Source organism: Cetorhinus maximus, chromosome 1 (genome assembly GCF_964194155.1).
Source record: "Cetorhinus maximus chromosome 1, sCetMax3.hap1.1, whole genome shotgun sequence".
In the NCBI taxonomy this organism is placed as follows: domain Eukaryota; kingdom Metazoa; phylum Chordata; class Chondrichthyes; order Lamniformes; family Cetorhinidae; genus Cetorhinus; species Cetorhinus maximus.
Window position 1 is genome coordinate 216,058,808 of NC_135879.1, and position 18,458 is coordinate 216,077,265.

The 18,458-nt window shown below is 43.3% G+C and overlaps 1 protein-coding gene across 2 annotated transcripts in view; it reads left to right on the forward strand.

Moving 5' to 3' along the window:
* Positions 1–18,458, forward strand: part of letm1 (leucine zipper-EF-hand containing transmembrane protein 1) — a 130,759-nt gene that overhangs the window by 56,953 nt on the left and 55,348 nt on the right. For both annotated transcript variants that reach the window (XM_078553148.1, XM_078553157.1), the window contains exons 4-5: positions 11,315–11,458; positions 13,263–13,400. In XM_078553148.1, coding sequence (XP_078409274.1) covers positions 11,315–11,458; positions 13,263–13,400 — 282 coding nt within the window. The remainder of the gene's footprint in view (positions 1–11,314; positions 11,459–13,262; positions 13,401–18,458) is intronic.

Here is an 18,458-nt window from a genome sequence, read left to right on the forward strand (position 1 = left end):
GAGCAAAATGATCCCACGACGAACGAGTCAGATCAAATGTCTGCAGTCCTGCCACATCCAGCAGTGAATTGTGGAAAATTGAACAACTAATGGGAGGAGGAGGTTCCACAGTCATCCCTATTCTCAGTGCAAAACACAAGGCATTTGCAACCACCTTCAGCAAGATGTGTGGAGTGGATGATCCGTTTCGGCCTCCTAAGGTCCCTATCACATGCCAAACATCAACCAATCGGTTCACTTCATGTGATTTCAAGAAATGTATTGAAGGCACAGGATACTGCGAAGGCTATGGTCCCTGACAACATTCTGGCTGTAATACTGAAGACTTATTCTCCAGAACTAGCTGTGCCCCTAGCAAAGCTGTTTCAGCACAGATAAAACACTGGCACCTACCTGACAATAAGACCATAAGACATAGGAGCAGAAGTAGGCCATTCGGCCCATTGAGTCTGCTCCACCATTCAGTGAGATCATGGCTGATTTGATAACCCTCAACTCCACTTTCCTGCCTTTTCCCTATAACCCATGGTTTTCTTACTGATTAAAAATCTATCTGACTCAGCCTTGAATATACTTAACCCAGCCTCTACAGCCTTCTATGGTAAAGAATCCACAGATTCACTACCGTCTGAGAAGAAATTCCTCCTCACCTGTCTTCTGAGGTTAAGCCTCTGGTCCCAGACTCTCCCAAAAGGGGAAACAACCTTTCAGCATCTACCCTTTCAAGCCCCCTAAGAATCTTCTGGGCAAAATTGTTGGGTGGGCAAATTGGCCAGCCAGCCTTTGCATTTTTCAGGAAACCTCGTCCAAGGGTGGGATGAAGTTTCCTTTATTAAATTTTTTGAAAAAATCAGTGCACAGAATTTTTATAATGTCTATGCTCAGGTGACTGCTTGTGTTGTGTGGACATTTTTTTCCGGATTTAAAAATCTTTATTTGATACTTTTGAAGTCTTCAGCTCCCTAAGGCAGCTCCCTGCCTTCAGGGAGCTTTCTGTGAGCGCTCCCCCGCGCCCACACTGACTTCAGTGCTCGCCCTCCTCCCACCCCCAACCCATGCAGCGCTGATCATATCAGCATGCGCTTCACGCTGGCTGGCCATTAATTGGCCAGCCAGCGTGAAATCACAGTCTGGGACCGACCGCTGGCGGCAGCTCATTTCCCGGCTGCTCCCAGGCCCGCCGACCATGCCCGCGTGCCAAACTCAAAATCCTGCTCTAAATGTTTCAATAAGGTCGCCTCTCAATGTGAAAAATTGCCCAGGGATGTCCTGTCCACAAAAAGCTGGACAAATTTATTCTTTTTTATATTTGTCCATGGGATGTGGGTGGCGCTGGCTCGGCCAGCATTTATTGGCAATCCCTAATTGCCCTTGCTCAGGGGCACTAAAAGTTAAACAACATTTCTGTGGGCCTGAAGTCAGATGTGGTAAGGATAGCAGATTTCCTTCCCTAAAGGGCATTAGTAAACCAGATGGGTTTTTATGACAATTGGCAGTGGTTTGTGGTTATCATTAGACTTTTAATTTCAGATTTTTATTGAATACAAATTTTACCATCTGCTGTGGCTGAATTAGAACCTGTTCTCCACAGCATTACCCTGGGTCTTTGAAATATTGGTCTAGTGACGATACCAGTATGCCACTACCTCCCCCTAATTACTGCCCTATTAGTCCACTCTTCATCACCAGCAAAGTGATAGAAGGTGTCGTCGACAGCGCTATCAAGCTGCACTTGCTCAGCAACAACCTGCTCACCGATGCTCAGTACTTTTTCCCAAAATCACTTTATTCATAAAATATCTAAAAGAACATTCCAAATAATTTCAAAATGGCCATGAAATAATATTTAACTTTCCCCTATAGACATGTTTCATTCTGAGGTGCCTCAATACAATTGCGATACATGTGATATTTACTGTATACATACAATGTCCAGCACACAGACCGAGAGGTTCTACACAGTTTTCAGCCCCTTGGTGGACTATGGCTGAAAGGCCTTAGACAGTGGCCTTTCCCCCTGCCTGCTCACCAATGCTCAGTTTGGGTTTCCCCAAGGCCAGTTAGCTCCAGACCTCTTGCAGCCTTGGTCCAAGCATGGACAAAAGAGTTGAGATCCAGCAGTTAGGCAAGAGTGGTTGTCCTTGACATCAAGCAGCATTTGACCAAGTATGCAGGAGCCCTAGCAAAGTTGAAGTCAATGGGATGGGGGCTAGGGGGGATGTGGGGAGACTCTCCACTGGTTGGAGTCATGCCTAGTACAAAGGAAAATGGTTGTGGTTGTTGGAGGCTAATCAGCTCAGCCCTAGGACATTACTGCAGGTGGATGTGGTCAGAGTGGTTATACGGTGTTGCGAATATTTAGTTCATGGTTCTTGTCACAGAATCACAGAATTGTTACAGTGCAGAAAGCGCCATTTGGCCCACCGTGTCTGCACCAGCTCTGAGAATGGCAATTCACTTAGAGCCATTCTCCTATCTTCTCCCCAAAACCCTGCACATTCTTCCTTTTCGGATAGCAGTCTAATTCCCTTTTGAATGCTTCGATTGAACCTGCCTCAACCACACTCTCAGGCAATGCATTTCAGACATTAACCACTTGCTGCATACAAAGCTTTTTTCTCACATCGCTTTTGCTTCTTTTGCCAATTACTTTAAATCTGTGCCCTCTCATTCTTGATTCTTTCATGAGTGCAACGGTTTTGCCCTATCTACTCTGTCCAGACCCCTCATGATTTTGAATATCCCTATCAAATCTCCTCTCGGCCTTCTTTTCTGCAAAGAAAACAATTCTAACTTCTCCAATCTATCTTCATAACTGAAGTTCCTCATCCCTGAAACTAATCTCAAGAATCTTTTCTGCACTCTCTCCAAAGCATTTACATCCTTCCTAAAGTGTGGTGCCCAGAACTGTACGCGATACTCCAGCTGAGGCCGAACTAGCGTCTTATGCAAGTTCCACATAACTTTTTTTCTTATTCATTCATGGGATGTGGGCTTTGCTGGCTGGGCCAGCATTTATTGCCCATCCCTAGTTGTCCTTGAGAAGGTGGTGGTGAGCTGCCTTCTTGAACCGCTGCAGTCCATGTGGTGTGGATACACTCACAGTGCTGTTAGGAAGGGAGTTCCAGGATCTTGACACAGCAACAGTGAAGGAGCGGTGATATATTTCCAAGTCAGGATGGTGAGTGACTTGGACGGAAACTTCTAGGTGGAGGTATCTGCTGCCCTTGTTCTTCTAGATGGGAGTGGTCGTGGGTTTGGAAGGTGCTGTCGAAGGATCCTTGGTGAATTCCTGCAGTGCATCTTGTAGGTGGTACGCACTGCTGCTACTGTGCGTCAGTGGTGGAGGGAGTAAATGTTTGTCGGTCAAGCGGGCAGTTTTGTCCTTGATGGAATCAAGCTTCTTGTGTTGTGGGAGCTGCACTCATCCAGGCAAGTGGGGAGTATTCCATCACACTCCTGACTTGTGCCTTGTAGATAGTGGACAGGCTTTAGGGAATAAGGAGGTGGGTTACTCGTCGCAATATTCCAAGACTCTGACCTGCTCCTGTAGCCACAGTGTTTATATGGCTAGTCCTGTTCAGTTTCTAATCAATGATAACCACCAGGATGTTGATTGTGGGGGATTAAGTGATGGTAATGCCATTGAACATCATGGGGCGATGGTTGGATTCTCTCTTGTTGGAGATGGTCATTGCCTGACACTTGTGTGGCATGAATGTTACTTGTTTCTTGTCAGTCCAAGCCTGGATATTGTCCAGGTCTTGCTTCATTTGGACATGGACTGCTTCAGCATGTGAGGAGTCACGAATGGTGCTGAACATTGTGCAATCATCAGTGAACAACTCCACTTCTGACCTTATGATGGAAGGAAGGCCATTGATGAAGTAGCAGAAGATGGCTGAGCCAAGGACATTACCGTGAGGAACTCCTGCAGTGATGTCCTGGAGCTGAGAAGACTGATCTCCAACAACCACAACCATCTTCCTTTGTGCTAGGTATGACTCCAACCAGCAGAGAGTTTTCCCCCTGATTCCCATTGACTCCAGTTTTGCTAGGGCTCCCTAATGCCACACTCGGTCAAATGCTGCCTTTATGTCAAGGGCAGCCACTCTCACCTCACCTCGGGAGTTCAGCTCTTTTGTCCATGTTTGAACCAAGGCTGTAATGAGGACAGGAGCTGAATGGCCCTGGCGGAACCCAAACTGGGTGTCAGTGAGCAGGTTATTGCTAAGCAAGTGCCGCTTGATAGCACTGTTGATGACCCCTTCCGTTACTTTACTGATGATGAAAGTAGACTGATGGGGCGGTAATTGGCCGTGTTGGATTTGTCCTGCTTTTTGTGTACAGGACATACCTGGGCAATTTTCCACATAACTGGGTAGATGCCAGTGTTGTAGCTTGGCTAGGGGTGCGGCAAGTTCTGGAGTACAAGTCTTCAGTACTATTGCCGGAATATTGTCAAGGCCCATAGCCTTTGCAGTATCCCATGCCTTCAGCCATTTCTTGATATCACGTGGGGTGAATTGAATTGGCTGAAGACTGGCATCTGTGATACTGGGGACCTCCGGAGGAGGCCGAGATGGATCATCCACTCAGCACTTCTGACTGATGATTGTAGCAAATGCTTCAGCCTTATCTTTTGCACTGATGTGCTGGGTTCCTCTATCATTGAGGATGGGGATATTTGTGGAGCCTCCTCCTCCAGTGAATTGCTTAATTGGCCACCACTATTCACGACTGGATGTGGCAGGACTGCAGAATTTAGATCTGATCTGTTGGTTGTGGGATTGCTTAGCCTTGCCTATCGCTTGCTGCTTATGCTGCTTGGCATGCAAGTAGTTCTGTGTTATAGCTTCACCAGGTTGATACCTCATTTTTATGTATGCCTGGTGCTGCTCCTGGCATACCCTCCTGCACTCTTCATTGAACCAGGGTTGATCCACTGACTTGATGGTAATGGTAGAGTGGAGGATATGCCAGGCCATGTAGTCACAGATTGTGTTCGAGTACAATTCTGCCGCTGCTGATGGCCCACAGTGCCTCATAGATGCCCAGTCTTGTGTTCCTAAATCTGTTCGAAATCTATCCCATTTAGCACGGTGGTAGTGCCACACAACACGATGGAGGGTATCCTCAATGTGAAGCTGGGTCTTTGTCCCTACAACGTCTGTGCCGTGGTCACTCCTACTGAAACTGTCATGGACAGATGCATTTGCAGCAGCCAGATTGGTGAGGATGAGGTCAAGTATGTTTTTCTCTCTTGTTGGTTCCCTCACCATCTGCCGCAGAGTCAGTATAGCAGTTATGTCCTTTAGGACTCGGCCAGCTCGGTCAGTAGTGTTGTTGCCGAGCCACTCTTGGTGATGGACATTGAAGTCCACCACCCGGAGTACATTCTGTGCCCTTGCCACCCTCAGTGCCTCATCCAAGTGGTGTTCAACATGGAGAAGCACTGATTCATCAGCTGAGGGAGGGCGGTACGTGGTAATCAGCAGGAGGTTTTATTGCCCATGTTTGACCTGATGCCATGAGACTTCTTGGGGTCCGGAGTCGATGTTGAGGACTCTCAGGGCAACTTCCTCCCAACTGTATACCACTGTGCTGCCACCTCTGCAGGGACAGCCCTGTGGCTGGGACATGACATATCCACGGACGGTGATGGTGGTGTTTGGGGCTTTATCTGTTAGGTATGATTCCGTGAGGATGACTAAGCCAGGCTGTTACTTGACTAGTCTGTGAGACAGCTCTCCCAATTTTGGCATTAGCCCCCAAATGTTAGTAAGGAGGACTTTCGATCGGGCTGAGATTGCCGTTGTTGTTTCCGGTGCCTAGGTCGATGCCGGGTGGTCCGTCCGGTTTCGTTCCTTTTTTGTGACTTTGTAACTTCCTTTGTGACTTCCTTGTGCTTTTACTCTGTGCCCCTATTAATAAGCCTAGGACACTGCATGTTTTCTTAATCGCGCTCTCAACCTATCCTGTCATCTTCAATGACTTATGCACATATCCACCCAGGTCCCCCTGCTCTGGGTGTTTGCTGGAAAAGTTTGTTGCAGCTTGGAACTAGTGTGAGCAGTTTGCAGCTCACTGAGAGAAGATAACCAAAGAAATGTTTGTTTGATCTGCACTGTAAGCAGCGTGACAAAAACAACTTCTTTCATTGTGTAGCTAGCTTAATCCCAGTTAGAATTTTGTGAGGGAACAGAAGCTGGAAGGTTGCCAATTTTGAAGCTAGTGGCAGAGTCGACAGTGGTCTCCATAGAGTGTTGTGAAAAAGAAAGTAATCAACTGGATGAGCTGGAAAGCTTTGAGCAAGTAACAGGAACAAGGGAGTGAGGCATCCAAAGTCGGGAAATGATAAATTAAAGTTTTACTTCTGAAAACAGCTGGAGCTGAGGAGAATTCTCTAGAGGACTGTAGCATACTTATGGTGGTCCAGATGGAAGTAAATAACTTTAAGATTGATGTGTCTTATATGAGAATTCTTGGGGGAAGTAAGAAGTAAACCTGAGCGCATAAGATACATTTTGTTAATTTCATGGTTTTTTTTGTTTGTCTTTTATATACAATAAAGTTTGTGATTTTGCTTTTTAAAAATGAAATATTGTGGAGTAGTCCTATTGGTTAAAATGAGGTATTTGAATTTCTTTTTAACTGTTAACAGTCCCTAATCGAATCATAACGATGGTTAGTCCAGTTAAATTTCTGATTTGAAGGCATTGGAGAGAATGCAGAAAAGAATTACGAGAATGATTCCAGGGATGAGAAAATTGAGTTACGAAGATGGATTGGAGAAGCTGGGACTGTTTTTCTTGGGGAATAGAAGACTGAAAGAAGTTTTGATTGAGGTACCTAAAGTCTTGAGGGGCCAGGACCGGGTAGATAGGGAGAAACTGTTGCCACTCATGAAAGGATCAAAAAGAGAGTTTACAGAATTGAAGTATTTGGCAAAAGAAGCAAAGGAGACATGAGGAAAAACTTTTTCATTCAGCAAGTGGTTGGGGTTTGGAATGCACTGCCTGAGAGTGTGGTGGAGGCAGGTTCAAACAAGGCACTCAAAAGGGAATTGGATTGTTATCTGAAAAGGAAGAATGTGCAGGGTTATGAGGAGAAGGAGGGGGAAATGACACAAGGTGAATTGCTCATTTGGTGAGCTGGTGAGCTAAGTAGCCTCCTTCTGGATTGTGCCCGATTTAGGCACCACACTTCAGAAAAGATATGATGGCCTTAAAGAGGATGCAGAGGAGACCTCCCAGAATAGTACCAGGGGTGCAGGACTTCAGTTATGTGGAATGTCTAGAGAAACTGGAGTTGTCCTTCTTGAAGCAGAGCAGGTTAAGAGGAAATTTGATAGACGTTTTCAAAATAATGACATTCTTATTACCAGAATGAATAACCTCATACTTCCCCACAATTTACTCCATGTGCTACCTTTTTGTCCATTCACTTAACTTGTTTATATTATTCTGTGTCCTCCTCACAGAGCTTACACTCCCATTTTGTATCATCAGCAAACTTAGCTACATTACTCTTGTTCTTTTTGACTATTCATTGACATATATTGTAAATAGCCGAGGCTGCAGCTCTAATGGCATTCCACTTGTTATAGCCTGCTAACTTGAAAATGCCCTGTTTATCCCCTCTCTCTGCTTACTGTCTGTTAACCAATCCTTCATCCATGCTAATATATTACCCTCATCTTCATGGGCCCATATCTTGCATATTAATTCGTTTGGAAATCCAAGTACACTATGGGCAGGACGGGCGTGTGCCTGACCAGATAGCGTTGTATTTCGGTCGGCAGGCGCACTTGAGAGTCAGTGGCCTGCCCACCGACAATTAAGAGGCCTATTAATGCCCTTAATCAATTAATTTAAACCTATTTTTCACTGCCCATCCAACCTTACGGTTGACGGACGGGCAAATTGTCCAGGTGGCCTTTTGATTTTTTTTTTAGCAAACCTCATCCATGGGCAGGATTAGGTTTTCACAATTAAATAAAAAATAAATATAAATTCTTGAGCTGAATTTTTATTCTCTTTATGTTATTGTGAGTTAGTCCCATGTCAAGACATTTTTTTCAGATTTTAAAAATCTTTATTTTTGATTTTAAAATTGTTCAGCTCCCTGAGGCAGCTCCCCTGCCTTCAGGGAGCTTTCAGTGCGTACTCCCCCACGTATGCGCAGACTTTTGCACTTGCACTCCTCCCGCACCCATCCTGGCAGCACTGAGCCTTTCAGCGCACCTTTCATACTGGTTGGCCATTAATTGGCCAGCCAGCATGAAATCGCGGGCAGCGGACTGTTCCCTGGCCGCTCCTGGGCCCGCATGATGACCTGAAAATCCTACCCTATGCCAATGGCTCCCTTTTATCTAAAACAAAAACAAAAATACCAGGAAAAACTCAGCAGGTCTGGCAGCATCTGTGTGAAATATAAGTTGGTTTAAGGTGGGGGACGACGACAAGTAGAGCTAGATAGAGGGCCAGTGATGGGTGAAGATAACCAAAAGATGTCACAGACAAAAGGACAAAGAGGTGTTGAAGGTGGTGATATTATCTAAAGGAATGTGCTAATTAAGGGTAGAAAGCAGGACGAGCAAGGTACAGATAGCCCTAGTGGGGGTGGGGTGGGGGGAAGGGATCGAAATAGGCTAAAAGGTAGAGATAAAACAATGGATGGAAATACATTTAAAAATAATGGAAGTAGGTGGGAAAAGAAAAAAAGGAAAATAAATTATTGGAAAAAACAAAAAGGAGGGGGAAAATCGGAAAGGGGGTGGGGATGGAGGAGAGAGTTCATGATCTAAAATTGTTGAACTCAATATTCAGTCTGGAAGGCTGTAAAGTGCCGAGTCGGAAGATGAGGTGCTGTTCCTCTAGTTTGCATTGAGCTTCACTAGAACATTGCAGGCCAAGGACGGACATGTGGGCATGAGAGCAGGGTGGTGTGTTGAAATGGCAAGCGACAGGGAGGTCTGGGTAATGCTTGCGGACAGACCGAAGGTGTTCTGCAAAGCGGTCACCCAGTCTGCGTTTGGTCTCTCCAATGTAGAGACCAAATTGGGAGCAACGAATGCAGTAGACTAAATTGAGGGAATTTTGGAAAATCATAACCAGTGCATCCACTATCTCTGCAGCTATCTCTTTTAGAACTCTTTTGGATTTGCAAAAGACATTTGATAAGATACCACAGCAAAGGTTACTGCACAAAATAAGGGCACATGTTGTAATGGGTAACATATTAGCATGGATAAAGGATTGATTGGCTAACAGGAAGCTGAGAGTAAGGATAAATGGATATTTTACAGATTGGCAAGCTGTAACTAGTGGATCAGTGCTGGGTCCTCAACTATTTACAATTTGTTTCAATGTTATATGTGAAGGCACCAAATGTACGGTCGCTAAATTTGCCAATGACACCAAGATAGGGAGGAAAGTGAGTTGTCAAGAGGGGATAGATAGTCTGCAAAGACATCGACAGGTTAAACGAGTGAGCAAAAATTTGGCAAATGGACTATAATGTGGGTAAATGTAAAATTGTAAACTTTGGCAAGAAAAGCAGTACACTATTTAAATGGAGAAAGATTGCAGAACTCAGTGGTACAGAGGGATCTAGGTGTCCTGGTACATGAATCTCACAAAATTAATACACTGGTACAGCAAATGATTAGGAAGGCAAATGGAATGTTCACATTTGTTACAAGAGGAATGGAATATATAAGTGGGGAAGATTTACTGCAGCTGTATAGGGCCTTGTGAAGCCTCATTCGTAGTAGTGTGTGTAGTTTTGGTCTCCTTATTTAAAAGAAGATATCATTATTTTGGAAGCAGTTCAGAGTAGGTTCACTGGACTCATTCCAGTGATGAAGAGGTTGTTTTCTGAAAAAAAGGTTGAACAGGTTAGGTCTATACCCATTGAAGTTTAGAAGAATGAGAGGTGATCTTATTGAAATATATAATTTCTTGAATGGACTTGATAGGATGTATACCCAGAGAATGTTTCCTATTGTAGGGGAGGCCAAAACTCGAGGACATAGTTTAAAAATAAGACAACTCACTTTTAAGAGAGAGATGAGAATTTTTTTCTCCCAAAGGGTCTTTGGTGTGTGGAATCCTCTTCCCCAGAAAGTAGTGGAGGCTGAGAATTTATTCAAGGCAGAGTTAGACAGATTTTTGTTAGGCAAGGGAGTCAAGGATTATAGGAGACTGGCAGGAAAGTGGAGCTGAGACCACAACCAGGTCAGCCAAGATCTTTTGAATAGTGGAGCAGGCTTGAAGGACCAAATGGCCTACTCCTGTTCCTGTGTTCCTATGTTCTTGTATTTAGGCCATCGGATGCTGGGTGCTGGGGATTTGATGGCTTTTAGTCCCTTGAGTTTCTCCAATTACTTTTCTCTACTGATATTAATTATTTTCAGTTCATCACTCTTATTAGCCCCTTGGTAACCCTTTGTTTTTGGTCCATAATTTGTGTCTTCTACTGTTAAGACAGACACCAAAATCTGTTCAACGTCTCTGCCATTGCCTCATTCCCCATAATCACTTCTTCTGTCTCCACCCTTAATGGTCTAGCTGCTCTCTCTTTTTTATATACTTGCAAAAGCTCTTGCAATCTCTTTTTATATTCCTGATTGGTTTATTCTCATTCTGTTCTTTTCCCTTTTTTATCAACTTTGGTCACCCTTTCCTGGCTTCTAAAACTCTCCCAATCCTCAGCTTTACTACTATCCTTCACAAAATTCTAAACCTTCTTTTAATCTAATATAATCCTGAACTTCCTTTGTAAACCACAGATGGATCCTTCTGATTGAAATTTTGAAAAATTCTTTCACAGACATGGGCGTAGGGTCTAGGCCAGAATTTTTATTGCCTGTCCCTAATTGTCCTTGCAAAGGTGATGGTGAGCCACCTTCTTCAATCGCTGCAGTCCATGTGGTTGAAGGGATGAAACTTTCAGGCTCCAATGAAAGAGCAAGGGAATGGGATTAATTTAAATAATTGTACCAAAGAGCTGGCACAGGCAAAATGGGCTGTATCACTCTATGCCCTTTACTGATGCAATGATCAGTTCATGTTTTATTAGTGTAGACCTCTGAATTGCTAGTCCAGTAATATAACCTCTGCATGGTCATGTCCTATTCCTTATTGATACAGTGAATCAGTTCAAGTTTTAATCAGCCAAAATATCATTAATATGCTTATCATTTTCAGAGTTCTGATTACCTGTAATTGTTGAAACTTTTGTTTTATTAGTAAGTGAAAACAAAGGAAGTGCTTTTGAATTTAAACTTTTTTTTCTCCCCTCTGAACAGTTCCTGAGAACATGTGCTGACCTCTTTCGCCTGGTGCCCTTCCTGGTTTTCATAATAGTTCCATTCATGGAATTTCTTCTTCCGGTTGTTCTTAAACTTTTCCCTAATATGCTTCCATCAACCTTTGAGACAAAGTCAAAGAAGGTGAGTTCATATAGGTATTCTGTTTTAATATACACTGTAACCTCTCCAGTCTGGAATGCTTGTGACCCAAGTCATTCTGGATTTCAGAGATTCTTGGTTTATCGAATAATGTTAGAATGCCAAATCACAAGTGAACCAGAAAGTACAAATAGATATAAACCTTTACCTGAAGTATAATACATTGATAAAGCGTTATAAAGTAGTAATACAAATATTTTTCTTATCCAAATACTTTATCTTCCATGTTTCTGTTCCCAAAGTACTGTACTAAAATGATGCGAGTAGCTTGGGTCTGCTCAAAAGATTCTGGACAACTGGTGTTTCCGAACTATAGATTTCCTCATTGGAGAGATTTTATTTTATGTATTTTAATCTTCTACAGCTACACTTGTCTAATTTTGCATTGTGTTAACCTGCTCAAGTTGGACTATAGTTAAGTTAATTGCATAATTATTTGGAATCCCTAGTACTTTGTCTATGAATTCTGCAATTAAAGTAACTTGAGCAGATTAATACGTTGCGTAAAATTAAGGCAGGTGTTGCTTTTGAAGAATTAGGAAGTTCTAACATTTTGTCTAATTGTTTAACACTGTGACGTTACAGTTGCAAATGAGGTTTTAAAAATAAGCCTCAAATTTGAGGTTTGGTCTTTTCCTACCATTTATACAATTTGTAGTTCATAAGAGTTAATATGTTCAGAGGTCATACTTTCACCCTAATTATTTTTTTACAAATATTTAATTGATGTTCTTCAAATAGATGAACAGGAACCAGAATGGAACAAATTTGCAAACTAAAATTTGACCTTGAAATGGAATTTGATACATTTCAATGGCCAGCTAAATTAGTAGTTATTTTTCTCCCTATGACAATCAAACATTATTACACCTGCATCAAGGAAAAATTAAGTAATAGTTTTTGTCCATTTTCCCCTTTCCCCTGAGGGTGCTGGCTACTTGCTTCAATACAGTTCCACACAAGCCAGATTTGCAACTGAATTGCAACATTACTCTGAAGAAGAGTCATACGGACTCGAAACGTTAACCCTGTCTTTCTCTCTACAGATGCTGTCAGACCTGCTGAGACCAGCATTTTCTGCTTTTGTTTTAGTTTTGCAAAATGTTGCTCAATTGTCTGTTAGTCACATGTGAGCCTGGACTGTAACTAATGGCATGGTATTTGAGCAGTGGGATCTTATAGCCAATTCTCATCCAATTCTACCTAGGTCACTTGCTAATGATCAAGAGCAGCAAGTCTGGCCAACTTTTTCTCCTCTCCCCAGCTCTCCCATCCACCACCAAGCTTCAACACTGTAGCACACTGAGATAAGTTAGTTCAGCACAAACCAGGGATTGAATAAGCAATCCTTTCTGCTCTATAAAGCTCAGTTATTTACTCGACAAAGTCACTGAGCTGTTAGGGAGTTCCCAGTTTTGCCTATTACTTAAAATATTCACTTATTTTCTGTTGCCATCTCAATATCCAGCATTTTTTCTGCTATACATGCTAGGAGTTGTAGTGATATTTGAAGCTGTATTTTATAATGCAACTGCAATACCCCGTGTAATCTGGGGTATTAGAGGTTTCTCCCCTTTCTCAATAGAATAGAACAATTTCTATATTTGTTTACATTGGAGGAAACTGCCGGAAGGGTCATTTGAACTTAGGGTAGAAAAGTCTCAATCAATTGCTGAAACCTGAACGTAACCTGTAAATTTGTATTGAACTAAAAATTAAATGTAGTGAAAGTTTCTTTCATTGAAACATCTAGATGTGCTTAAAACCTAAAAATTTTCCTTTTTAGGAAGAAAGGTTGAAAAAGGAGCTGAGAGTGAAGCTTGAAATGGCAAAATTTCTTCAAGATACAATTGAAGAGATTGCCCTGAGGAATAAAGCAGCTAAGGGAGATGTCACAAAGGACTTTTCTACTTTCTTTCAGAAGGTAACATTTAAGTTTCAACTGCACACCAGGATAATTACTGATGCAGAATGAACAAGTGAAAATGAGTTATCTAATATTTTCATTTTTAAAATTGACATTCTTGATGCTTCTGTTACTTCTCTTAGGCCAGGATTTTCCAGTCGTCGGGCAGGCTCAGCAGGGGCGGTCAGAGAGCCGCCCGCGATCGGCTCCACGCCGCGATTTCACGCGGGCTGGCTAATTAAGGCCCGCCCTGCATGGATTGCGAGCAGTAGCGCGCTACCTGTGTGGGAGGAGGGAGAGCGGACCTGGCGCGCAGTTCACGCATTCGCGCGAAAGAGCCCTTTAATCTCCCTGAGGCACAGAGCTGCCTCAGAGATTGAAGCGCTTTTTGAAAAAAATTAATAAATACAATAAAAATTCAATGAAACATGTTCCCTCATGTGACTATGTTTTTAATTTCAAAAGAAAGTTTTTATTTAATTTGTAATAGCTTTATGAAACCTCATCTCGCTCGTGGATGAGGCTTCCTAAAAAATATAAAGACCACTTGGCCTTTTCGCCTGCCTGCCAACCATAAGGTTGGACAGGCAACGTAAAATTCAGCTTAATTAGGTCCTTAATGGCCTTATAGGCCTTTCAGTTATTGGCGGACGTGCAGCCAACTCCAGCACGCGCCCACCGAACAAAATATCGCGACAGTGACGTTGGGACGCACGCCCGACGTCATCGCGTGCCATTTTATGTTCCGGCGTGTTGGGCCCGCGCCCACGTCTGGCCTTAGAATCATTCAAAGCACGTGACTTTGATAACGGCAGAACTGCAACTGATCTTAATCTCCCTGAATCAATGTTACTCCTGATTTATTATCCATTAATTGTTGTTAGAAAGTACAAGTGTTTATTTGCATACTAGGACGAAATTAGATATAATTGTGATGCTTTTCCTGCCAATGCTTGCTTTCTGGAGAATGGCATGTTATAAGTCGTATATCCCTGCATTAATCCATTGCCTTTGAGAGTGGGACAGTTGAGAAAAGCATAGTGCCTGCAACATTTTCTGCTTTGGTGGATGCTCATTTAATGGGAAGAAGTTTGCCTTGGGCATGCAGAATCGGCGGGGGAGGTCAAGAAGCCGACTGCCGCCGGCGATCCACAACACACCGCGATTTTACGCATGCACGCGAAAGAGCACTGAGTAATCTCCCTGAGGCACGGAACTCTCACATGAGCAGGGACATGTTTTTAATTAAAAGTTAAAGTTTTTATTTCATTGGCATTTACTTTTGGAAACCTCATCCTGTCCGTGGATGAGGTTTCGAAAAAAATGCAAAGGCCACTTGGCCTTTTCACCTGCACACCAACCGTTGGGTTCAACGGGCAGTGAAAAATTCAGGACAATTGATTTCTTAATCGCCTTACTATGCCTTTCAATTGTTGACAGGTGCGTTGCTGGCTCCGGCGCGCACCCGCTGACTGAACTATCGCGCGACTACCCGTTGACATCGGCACATTTAGCTGATGTCAACGCGCGTCATTTCATGTTCGGTCAGATCAGGCGCGCGCCCATCCACCGAGCTAAAAATTCTGGCCAATGTTTTAGTTAGCAGAAACACAATTGTCTCTAGATTGTTCATCAAAGTAAGTTGAGGCAAACTTGATTATTGCTTATTTGTGACAATTACTCTAAGTTTTTGTTTTATCTGTAATCTCAGGTATGTCTTGGCCTCAGAACAAATTTAAATGCTGAATTTGCACCTATTAAATAACAATTTGAAAGTGGAAATCCAGCAGCCCTCTAGCACCTCACCCAACTGATTTTTCTTCATGTATGAGCAGCAGAGTTGTTTTACACCACAATCTGTACCCTCATGGCCTGCTGTATCCCTTATTCTACCATTAAGCCATTCCTGCTGCATCCAGTTGTGGATAGCGGTGGACAATTAAACAACAAACAGGTAGAAGGCTTCATGAGTCCACAATGATGGTGGAGCCAGCGCCTGCATTGAAGGCAAGGCCGAAGTGTTTGCATCCATCTTCAGCCAGAAATGTTAAGTGGATGGTCCACCTCTACCTCCTTCTGAAATGCCCTCCATCACAAAAGTCAGTCTTCAGCCAGTGGATTTGTTCCATGTAATATCAAGAACAGCTAAATGCACTGGATACCACTAAGACTATAAGCCCTGATAGCATCCTTGTTATAGTGTTGAAAACTTGTGTTTAGGAACTATCCCTGCCACTGGCAAGCTACAACACTGGCATCTACCTCACAATGTGGAAAATTGCACAGATATTCCCTGTCACAAAAAGTAGGAGAAATTCAATCTGGCCAAATACCGCCCCATCAGCCTACTCTCAATCATCAACAAAGTGATGGAAGGTATTAAGACAGTGCTATCTGGTGGCACCTACTCTCCAATAACCTGCTCACTGATGCTCAGTTTGGATTCCACTATGACCACTCAGCTCTAGATCTCATTCCAGCCGTGGTCCAAACATAGACAAGAGACTGAATTCCAGAGTTGAGGTGAGAGTGACTTCATAAAGGCAGCATTTGACTGAGTATGGCATCAAGCAGCCCTGTTAAAATTGAAGTCAATGGGAATCGATTTGATGTGGGTGTTAAGTGGAGGGATGCTGTCCACTAGCTTCAGCTGCTTCATCAATGACCCTCTCTCCATCCTAAGGTCAGAAATGGGGACGTTCACTGATGATTGCACAGTGTTCGGTACCATTCGCAACTTCTCAGATACTGAAGCAGTCTTTGCCCACATGCAGCAAGACCTGGACAAGTTTCAAGCGTGGGCTGTTAAGCAGTAAGTACCATTTGTGTCACGGACATACAAGCAGACTAGGAGCAGGAGTAGGCCACTCTGCCCCTTGAGCCAGCTCTGCCATTCAATAAAATCATGGCTGATCTGACTGTAACCTGCTGCCTACCCCTGGTAACCCTTCACCCCCTTGTTTATCAAGAATCTATCCATCTCTGCCTTGAAAACATTCAAAGACTCTGCACACTGTCTTTTGAGGAAGGGAGTTCCAAAGACTCACTACCCTCTGAGAGAAAAAAAGTTCTTTGCATCTCTGTCTCAAATGAGTGACCCTTTATTTTTAAATGGTGACCCCCTAGTTCTAAATTCTCCCACAAAAGGAAACATCCTCTCCACATCTACCTTGGCAAGACCCCTTAGGATCTTGTATGTTTCAATCAAGTCATCTCTTGCTCTTCCAAACTCCAGCAGATACAAAGATAAAAACAAAAAATTGCGGATGCTGGAAATCCAAAACAAAAATAGAAATACCTGGAAAAACTCAGCAGGTCTGGTAGCATTGGCGGAGAAGAGCAAAGTTGACGTTTCGAGTCCTCATGACCCTTCAACAGAACTAAGTAGAAATGGGAAAGGGGTGAAATATAAGCTGGTTTAAGGGGGGAGGGGCGGGGGGTGGGGTGGGGGGGCGGGGGGAGTTGTTGGGACAAGCAAGCAGTGTTAGGAGGAGATAACCAAAAGATGTCACAGACAAAAGAACAAAGAGGTGTTGAAGGTGGTGATATTATCTAAACGAATGTGCTAATTAAGAGTGGAGGGCAGGACAAGCAAGGTAGCTCTAGTGGGGGTGGGGTGAAATAACCAATGGGTGGAATACATTTAAAAATAATGGAAATAGGTGGGAAAAGAATAGAAAAATCTATATAAATTATTGGAAAAAACAAAAGGGAGGGGGAAGAAACGGAAAGGGGGTGGGGATGGAGGAGGGAGTTTAAGATTTAAAGTTGTTGAACTCAATATTCAGTCCGGAAGGCTGTAAAGTGCCTAGTCGGAAGATGAGGTGCTGTTCCTCCAGTTTGCGTTGAGCTCAATGCAAACTGGAGGAACAGCACTTCATCTTCTGACTAGGAACTTTACAGCCTTCCGGACTGAATATTGAGTTCAACAACTTTAGATCTTAAACTCCCTCCTCCATCCCCACCCCCTTTCCGTTTCTTCCCCCTCCCTTCTGTTTTTTCCAATAATTTCTATGGATTTTTCTATTCTTTTCCCACCTATTTCCATTATTTTTAAATGTATTCCACCCATTGGTTATTTCACCCCACCCCCACTAGAGCTACCTTGCTTGTCCTGCTCTCCACTCTTAATTAGCACATTCGTTTAGATAATATCACCAACTTCAACACCTCTTTGTTCTTTTGTCTGTGACATCTTTTAGTTATCTCCTCCTATCACTGCTTGCTTGTCCCAACAACCCCCTCACCCCCTTCTTTCACCCCCCCCCTTTAAACCAGCTTATATTTCACCCCTTTCCCATTTCTACTTAGTTCTGTTGAAGGGTCATGAGGACTCGAAATGTCAACTTTGCTCTTCTCCGCCGATGCTGCCAGACCTGCTGAGTTTTTCCAGGTATTTCTATTTTTGTTACAGCAGATACAAGCCTAGCCTGTCCAATCTTTCCTCATAAGATAACCTGCCCATTCCTGTTATTAGTTCAGTAAACGTTCTCTGAACTGCTTCTAATGCATTTAAATCCTTCCTTAAATAAGGAGACCAGTACTGTCCACAGGACTCCAGATGTGGTCTCACCTGTGTCCTGTACAACTGAAGCATAACCTCCCTATTTTTGTATTCAATTCCTCTTGCAGTAAATGAAAACATCCTACTAATTTTCCTAATTACTTGCTGTACCTGCATAGTAGCTTTTTTGCGATTCATGCAGTAGGGCACCAAGATCCCTCTGAACTTAAGAGCTCTGCAATTTCTCACCATTAGATAACATGCTTTTTTATTCCTCCTGCCAAAATTGACAATTTCACATTTTCCCACATTATACTCCATTTGCCAGATCTTTGCACAAGCGCCAGGTCATGGCCATCTCGAAAAAAGAGAGAATTTAACCACCTCTCCTTGACATTCAATGGCATTACCATTGCTGAAACCCTCTACTGCCCACCCCCACCAACCTTTATCAACACCCTAGGCGTCATCATTGATCGGAAAATTAATTGGATCAGCCACATAAATATTGTGGCTGCTAAAGCAGGCCAGAGGCTGGGTATTTGAGGGTAAGTGACTTCCCAAAGGCACAG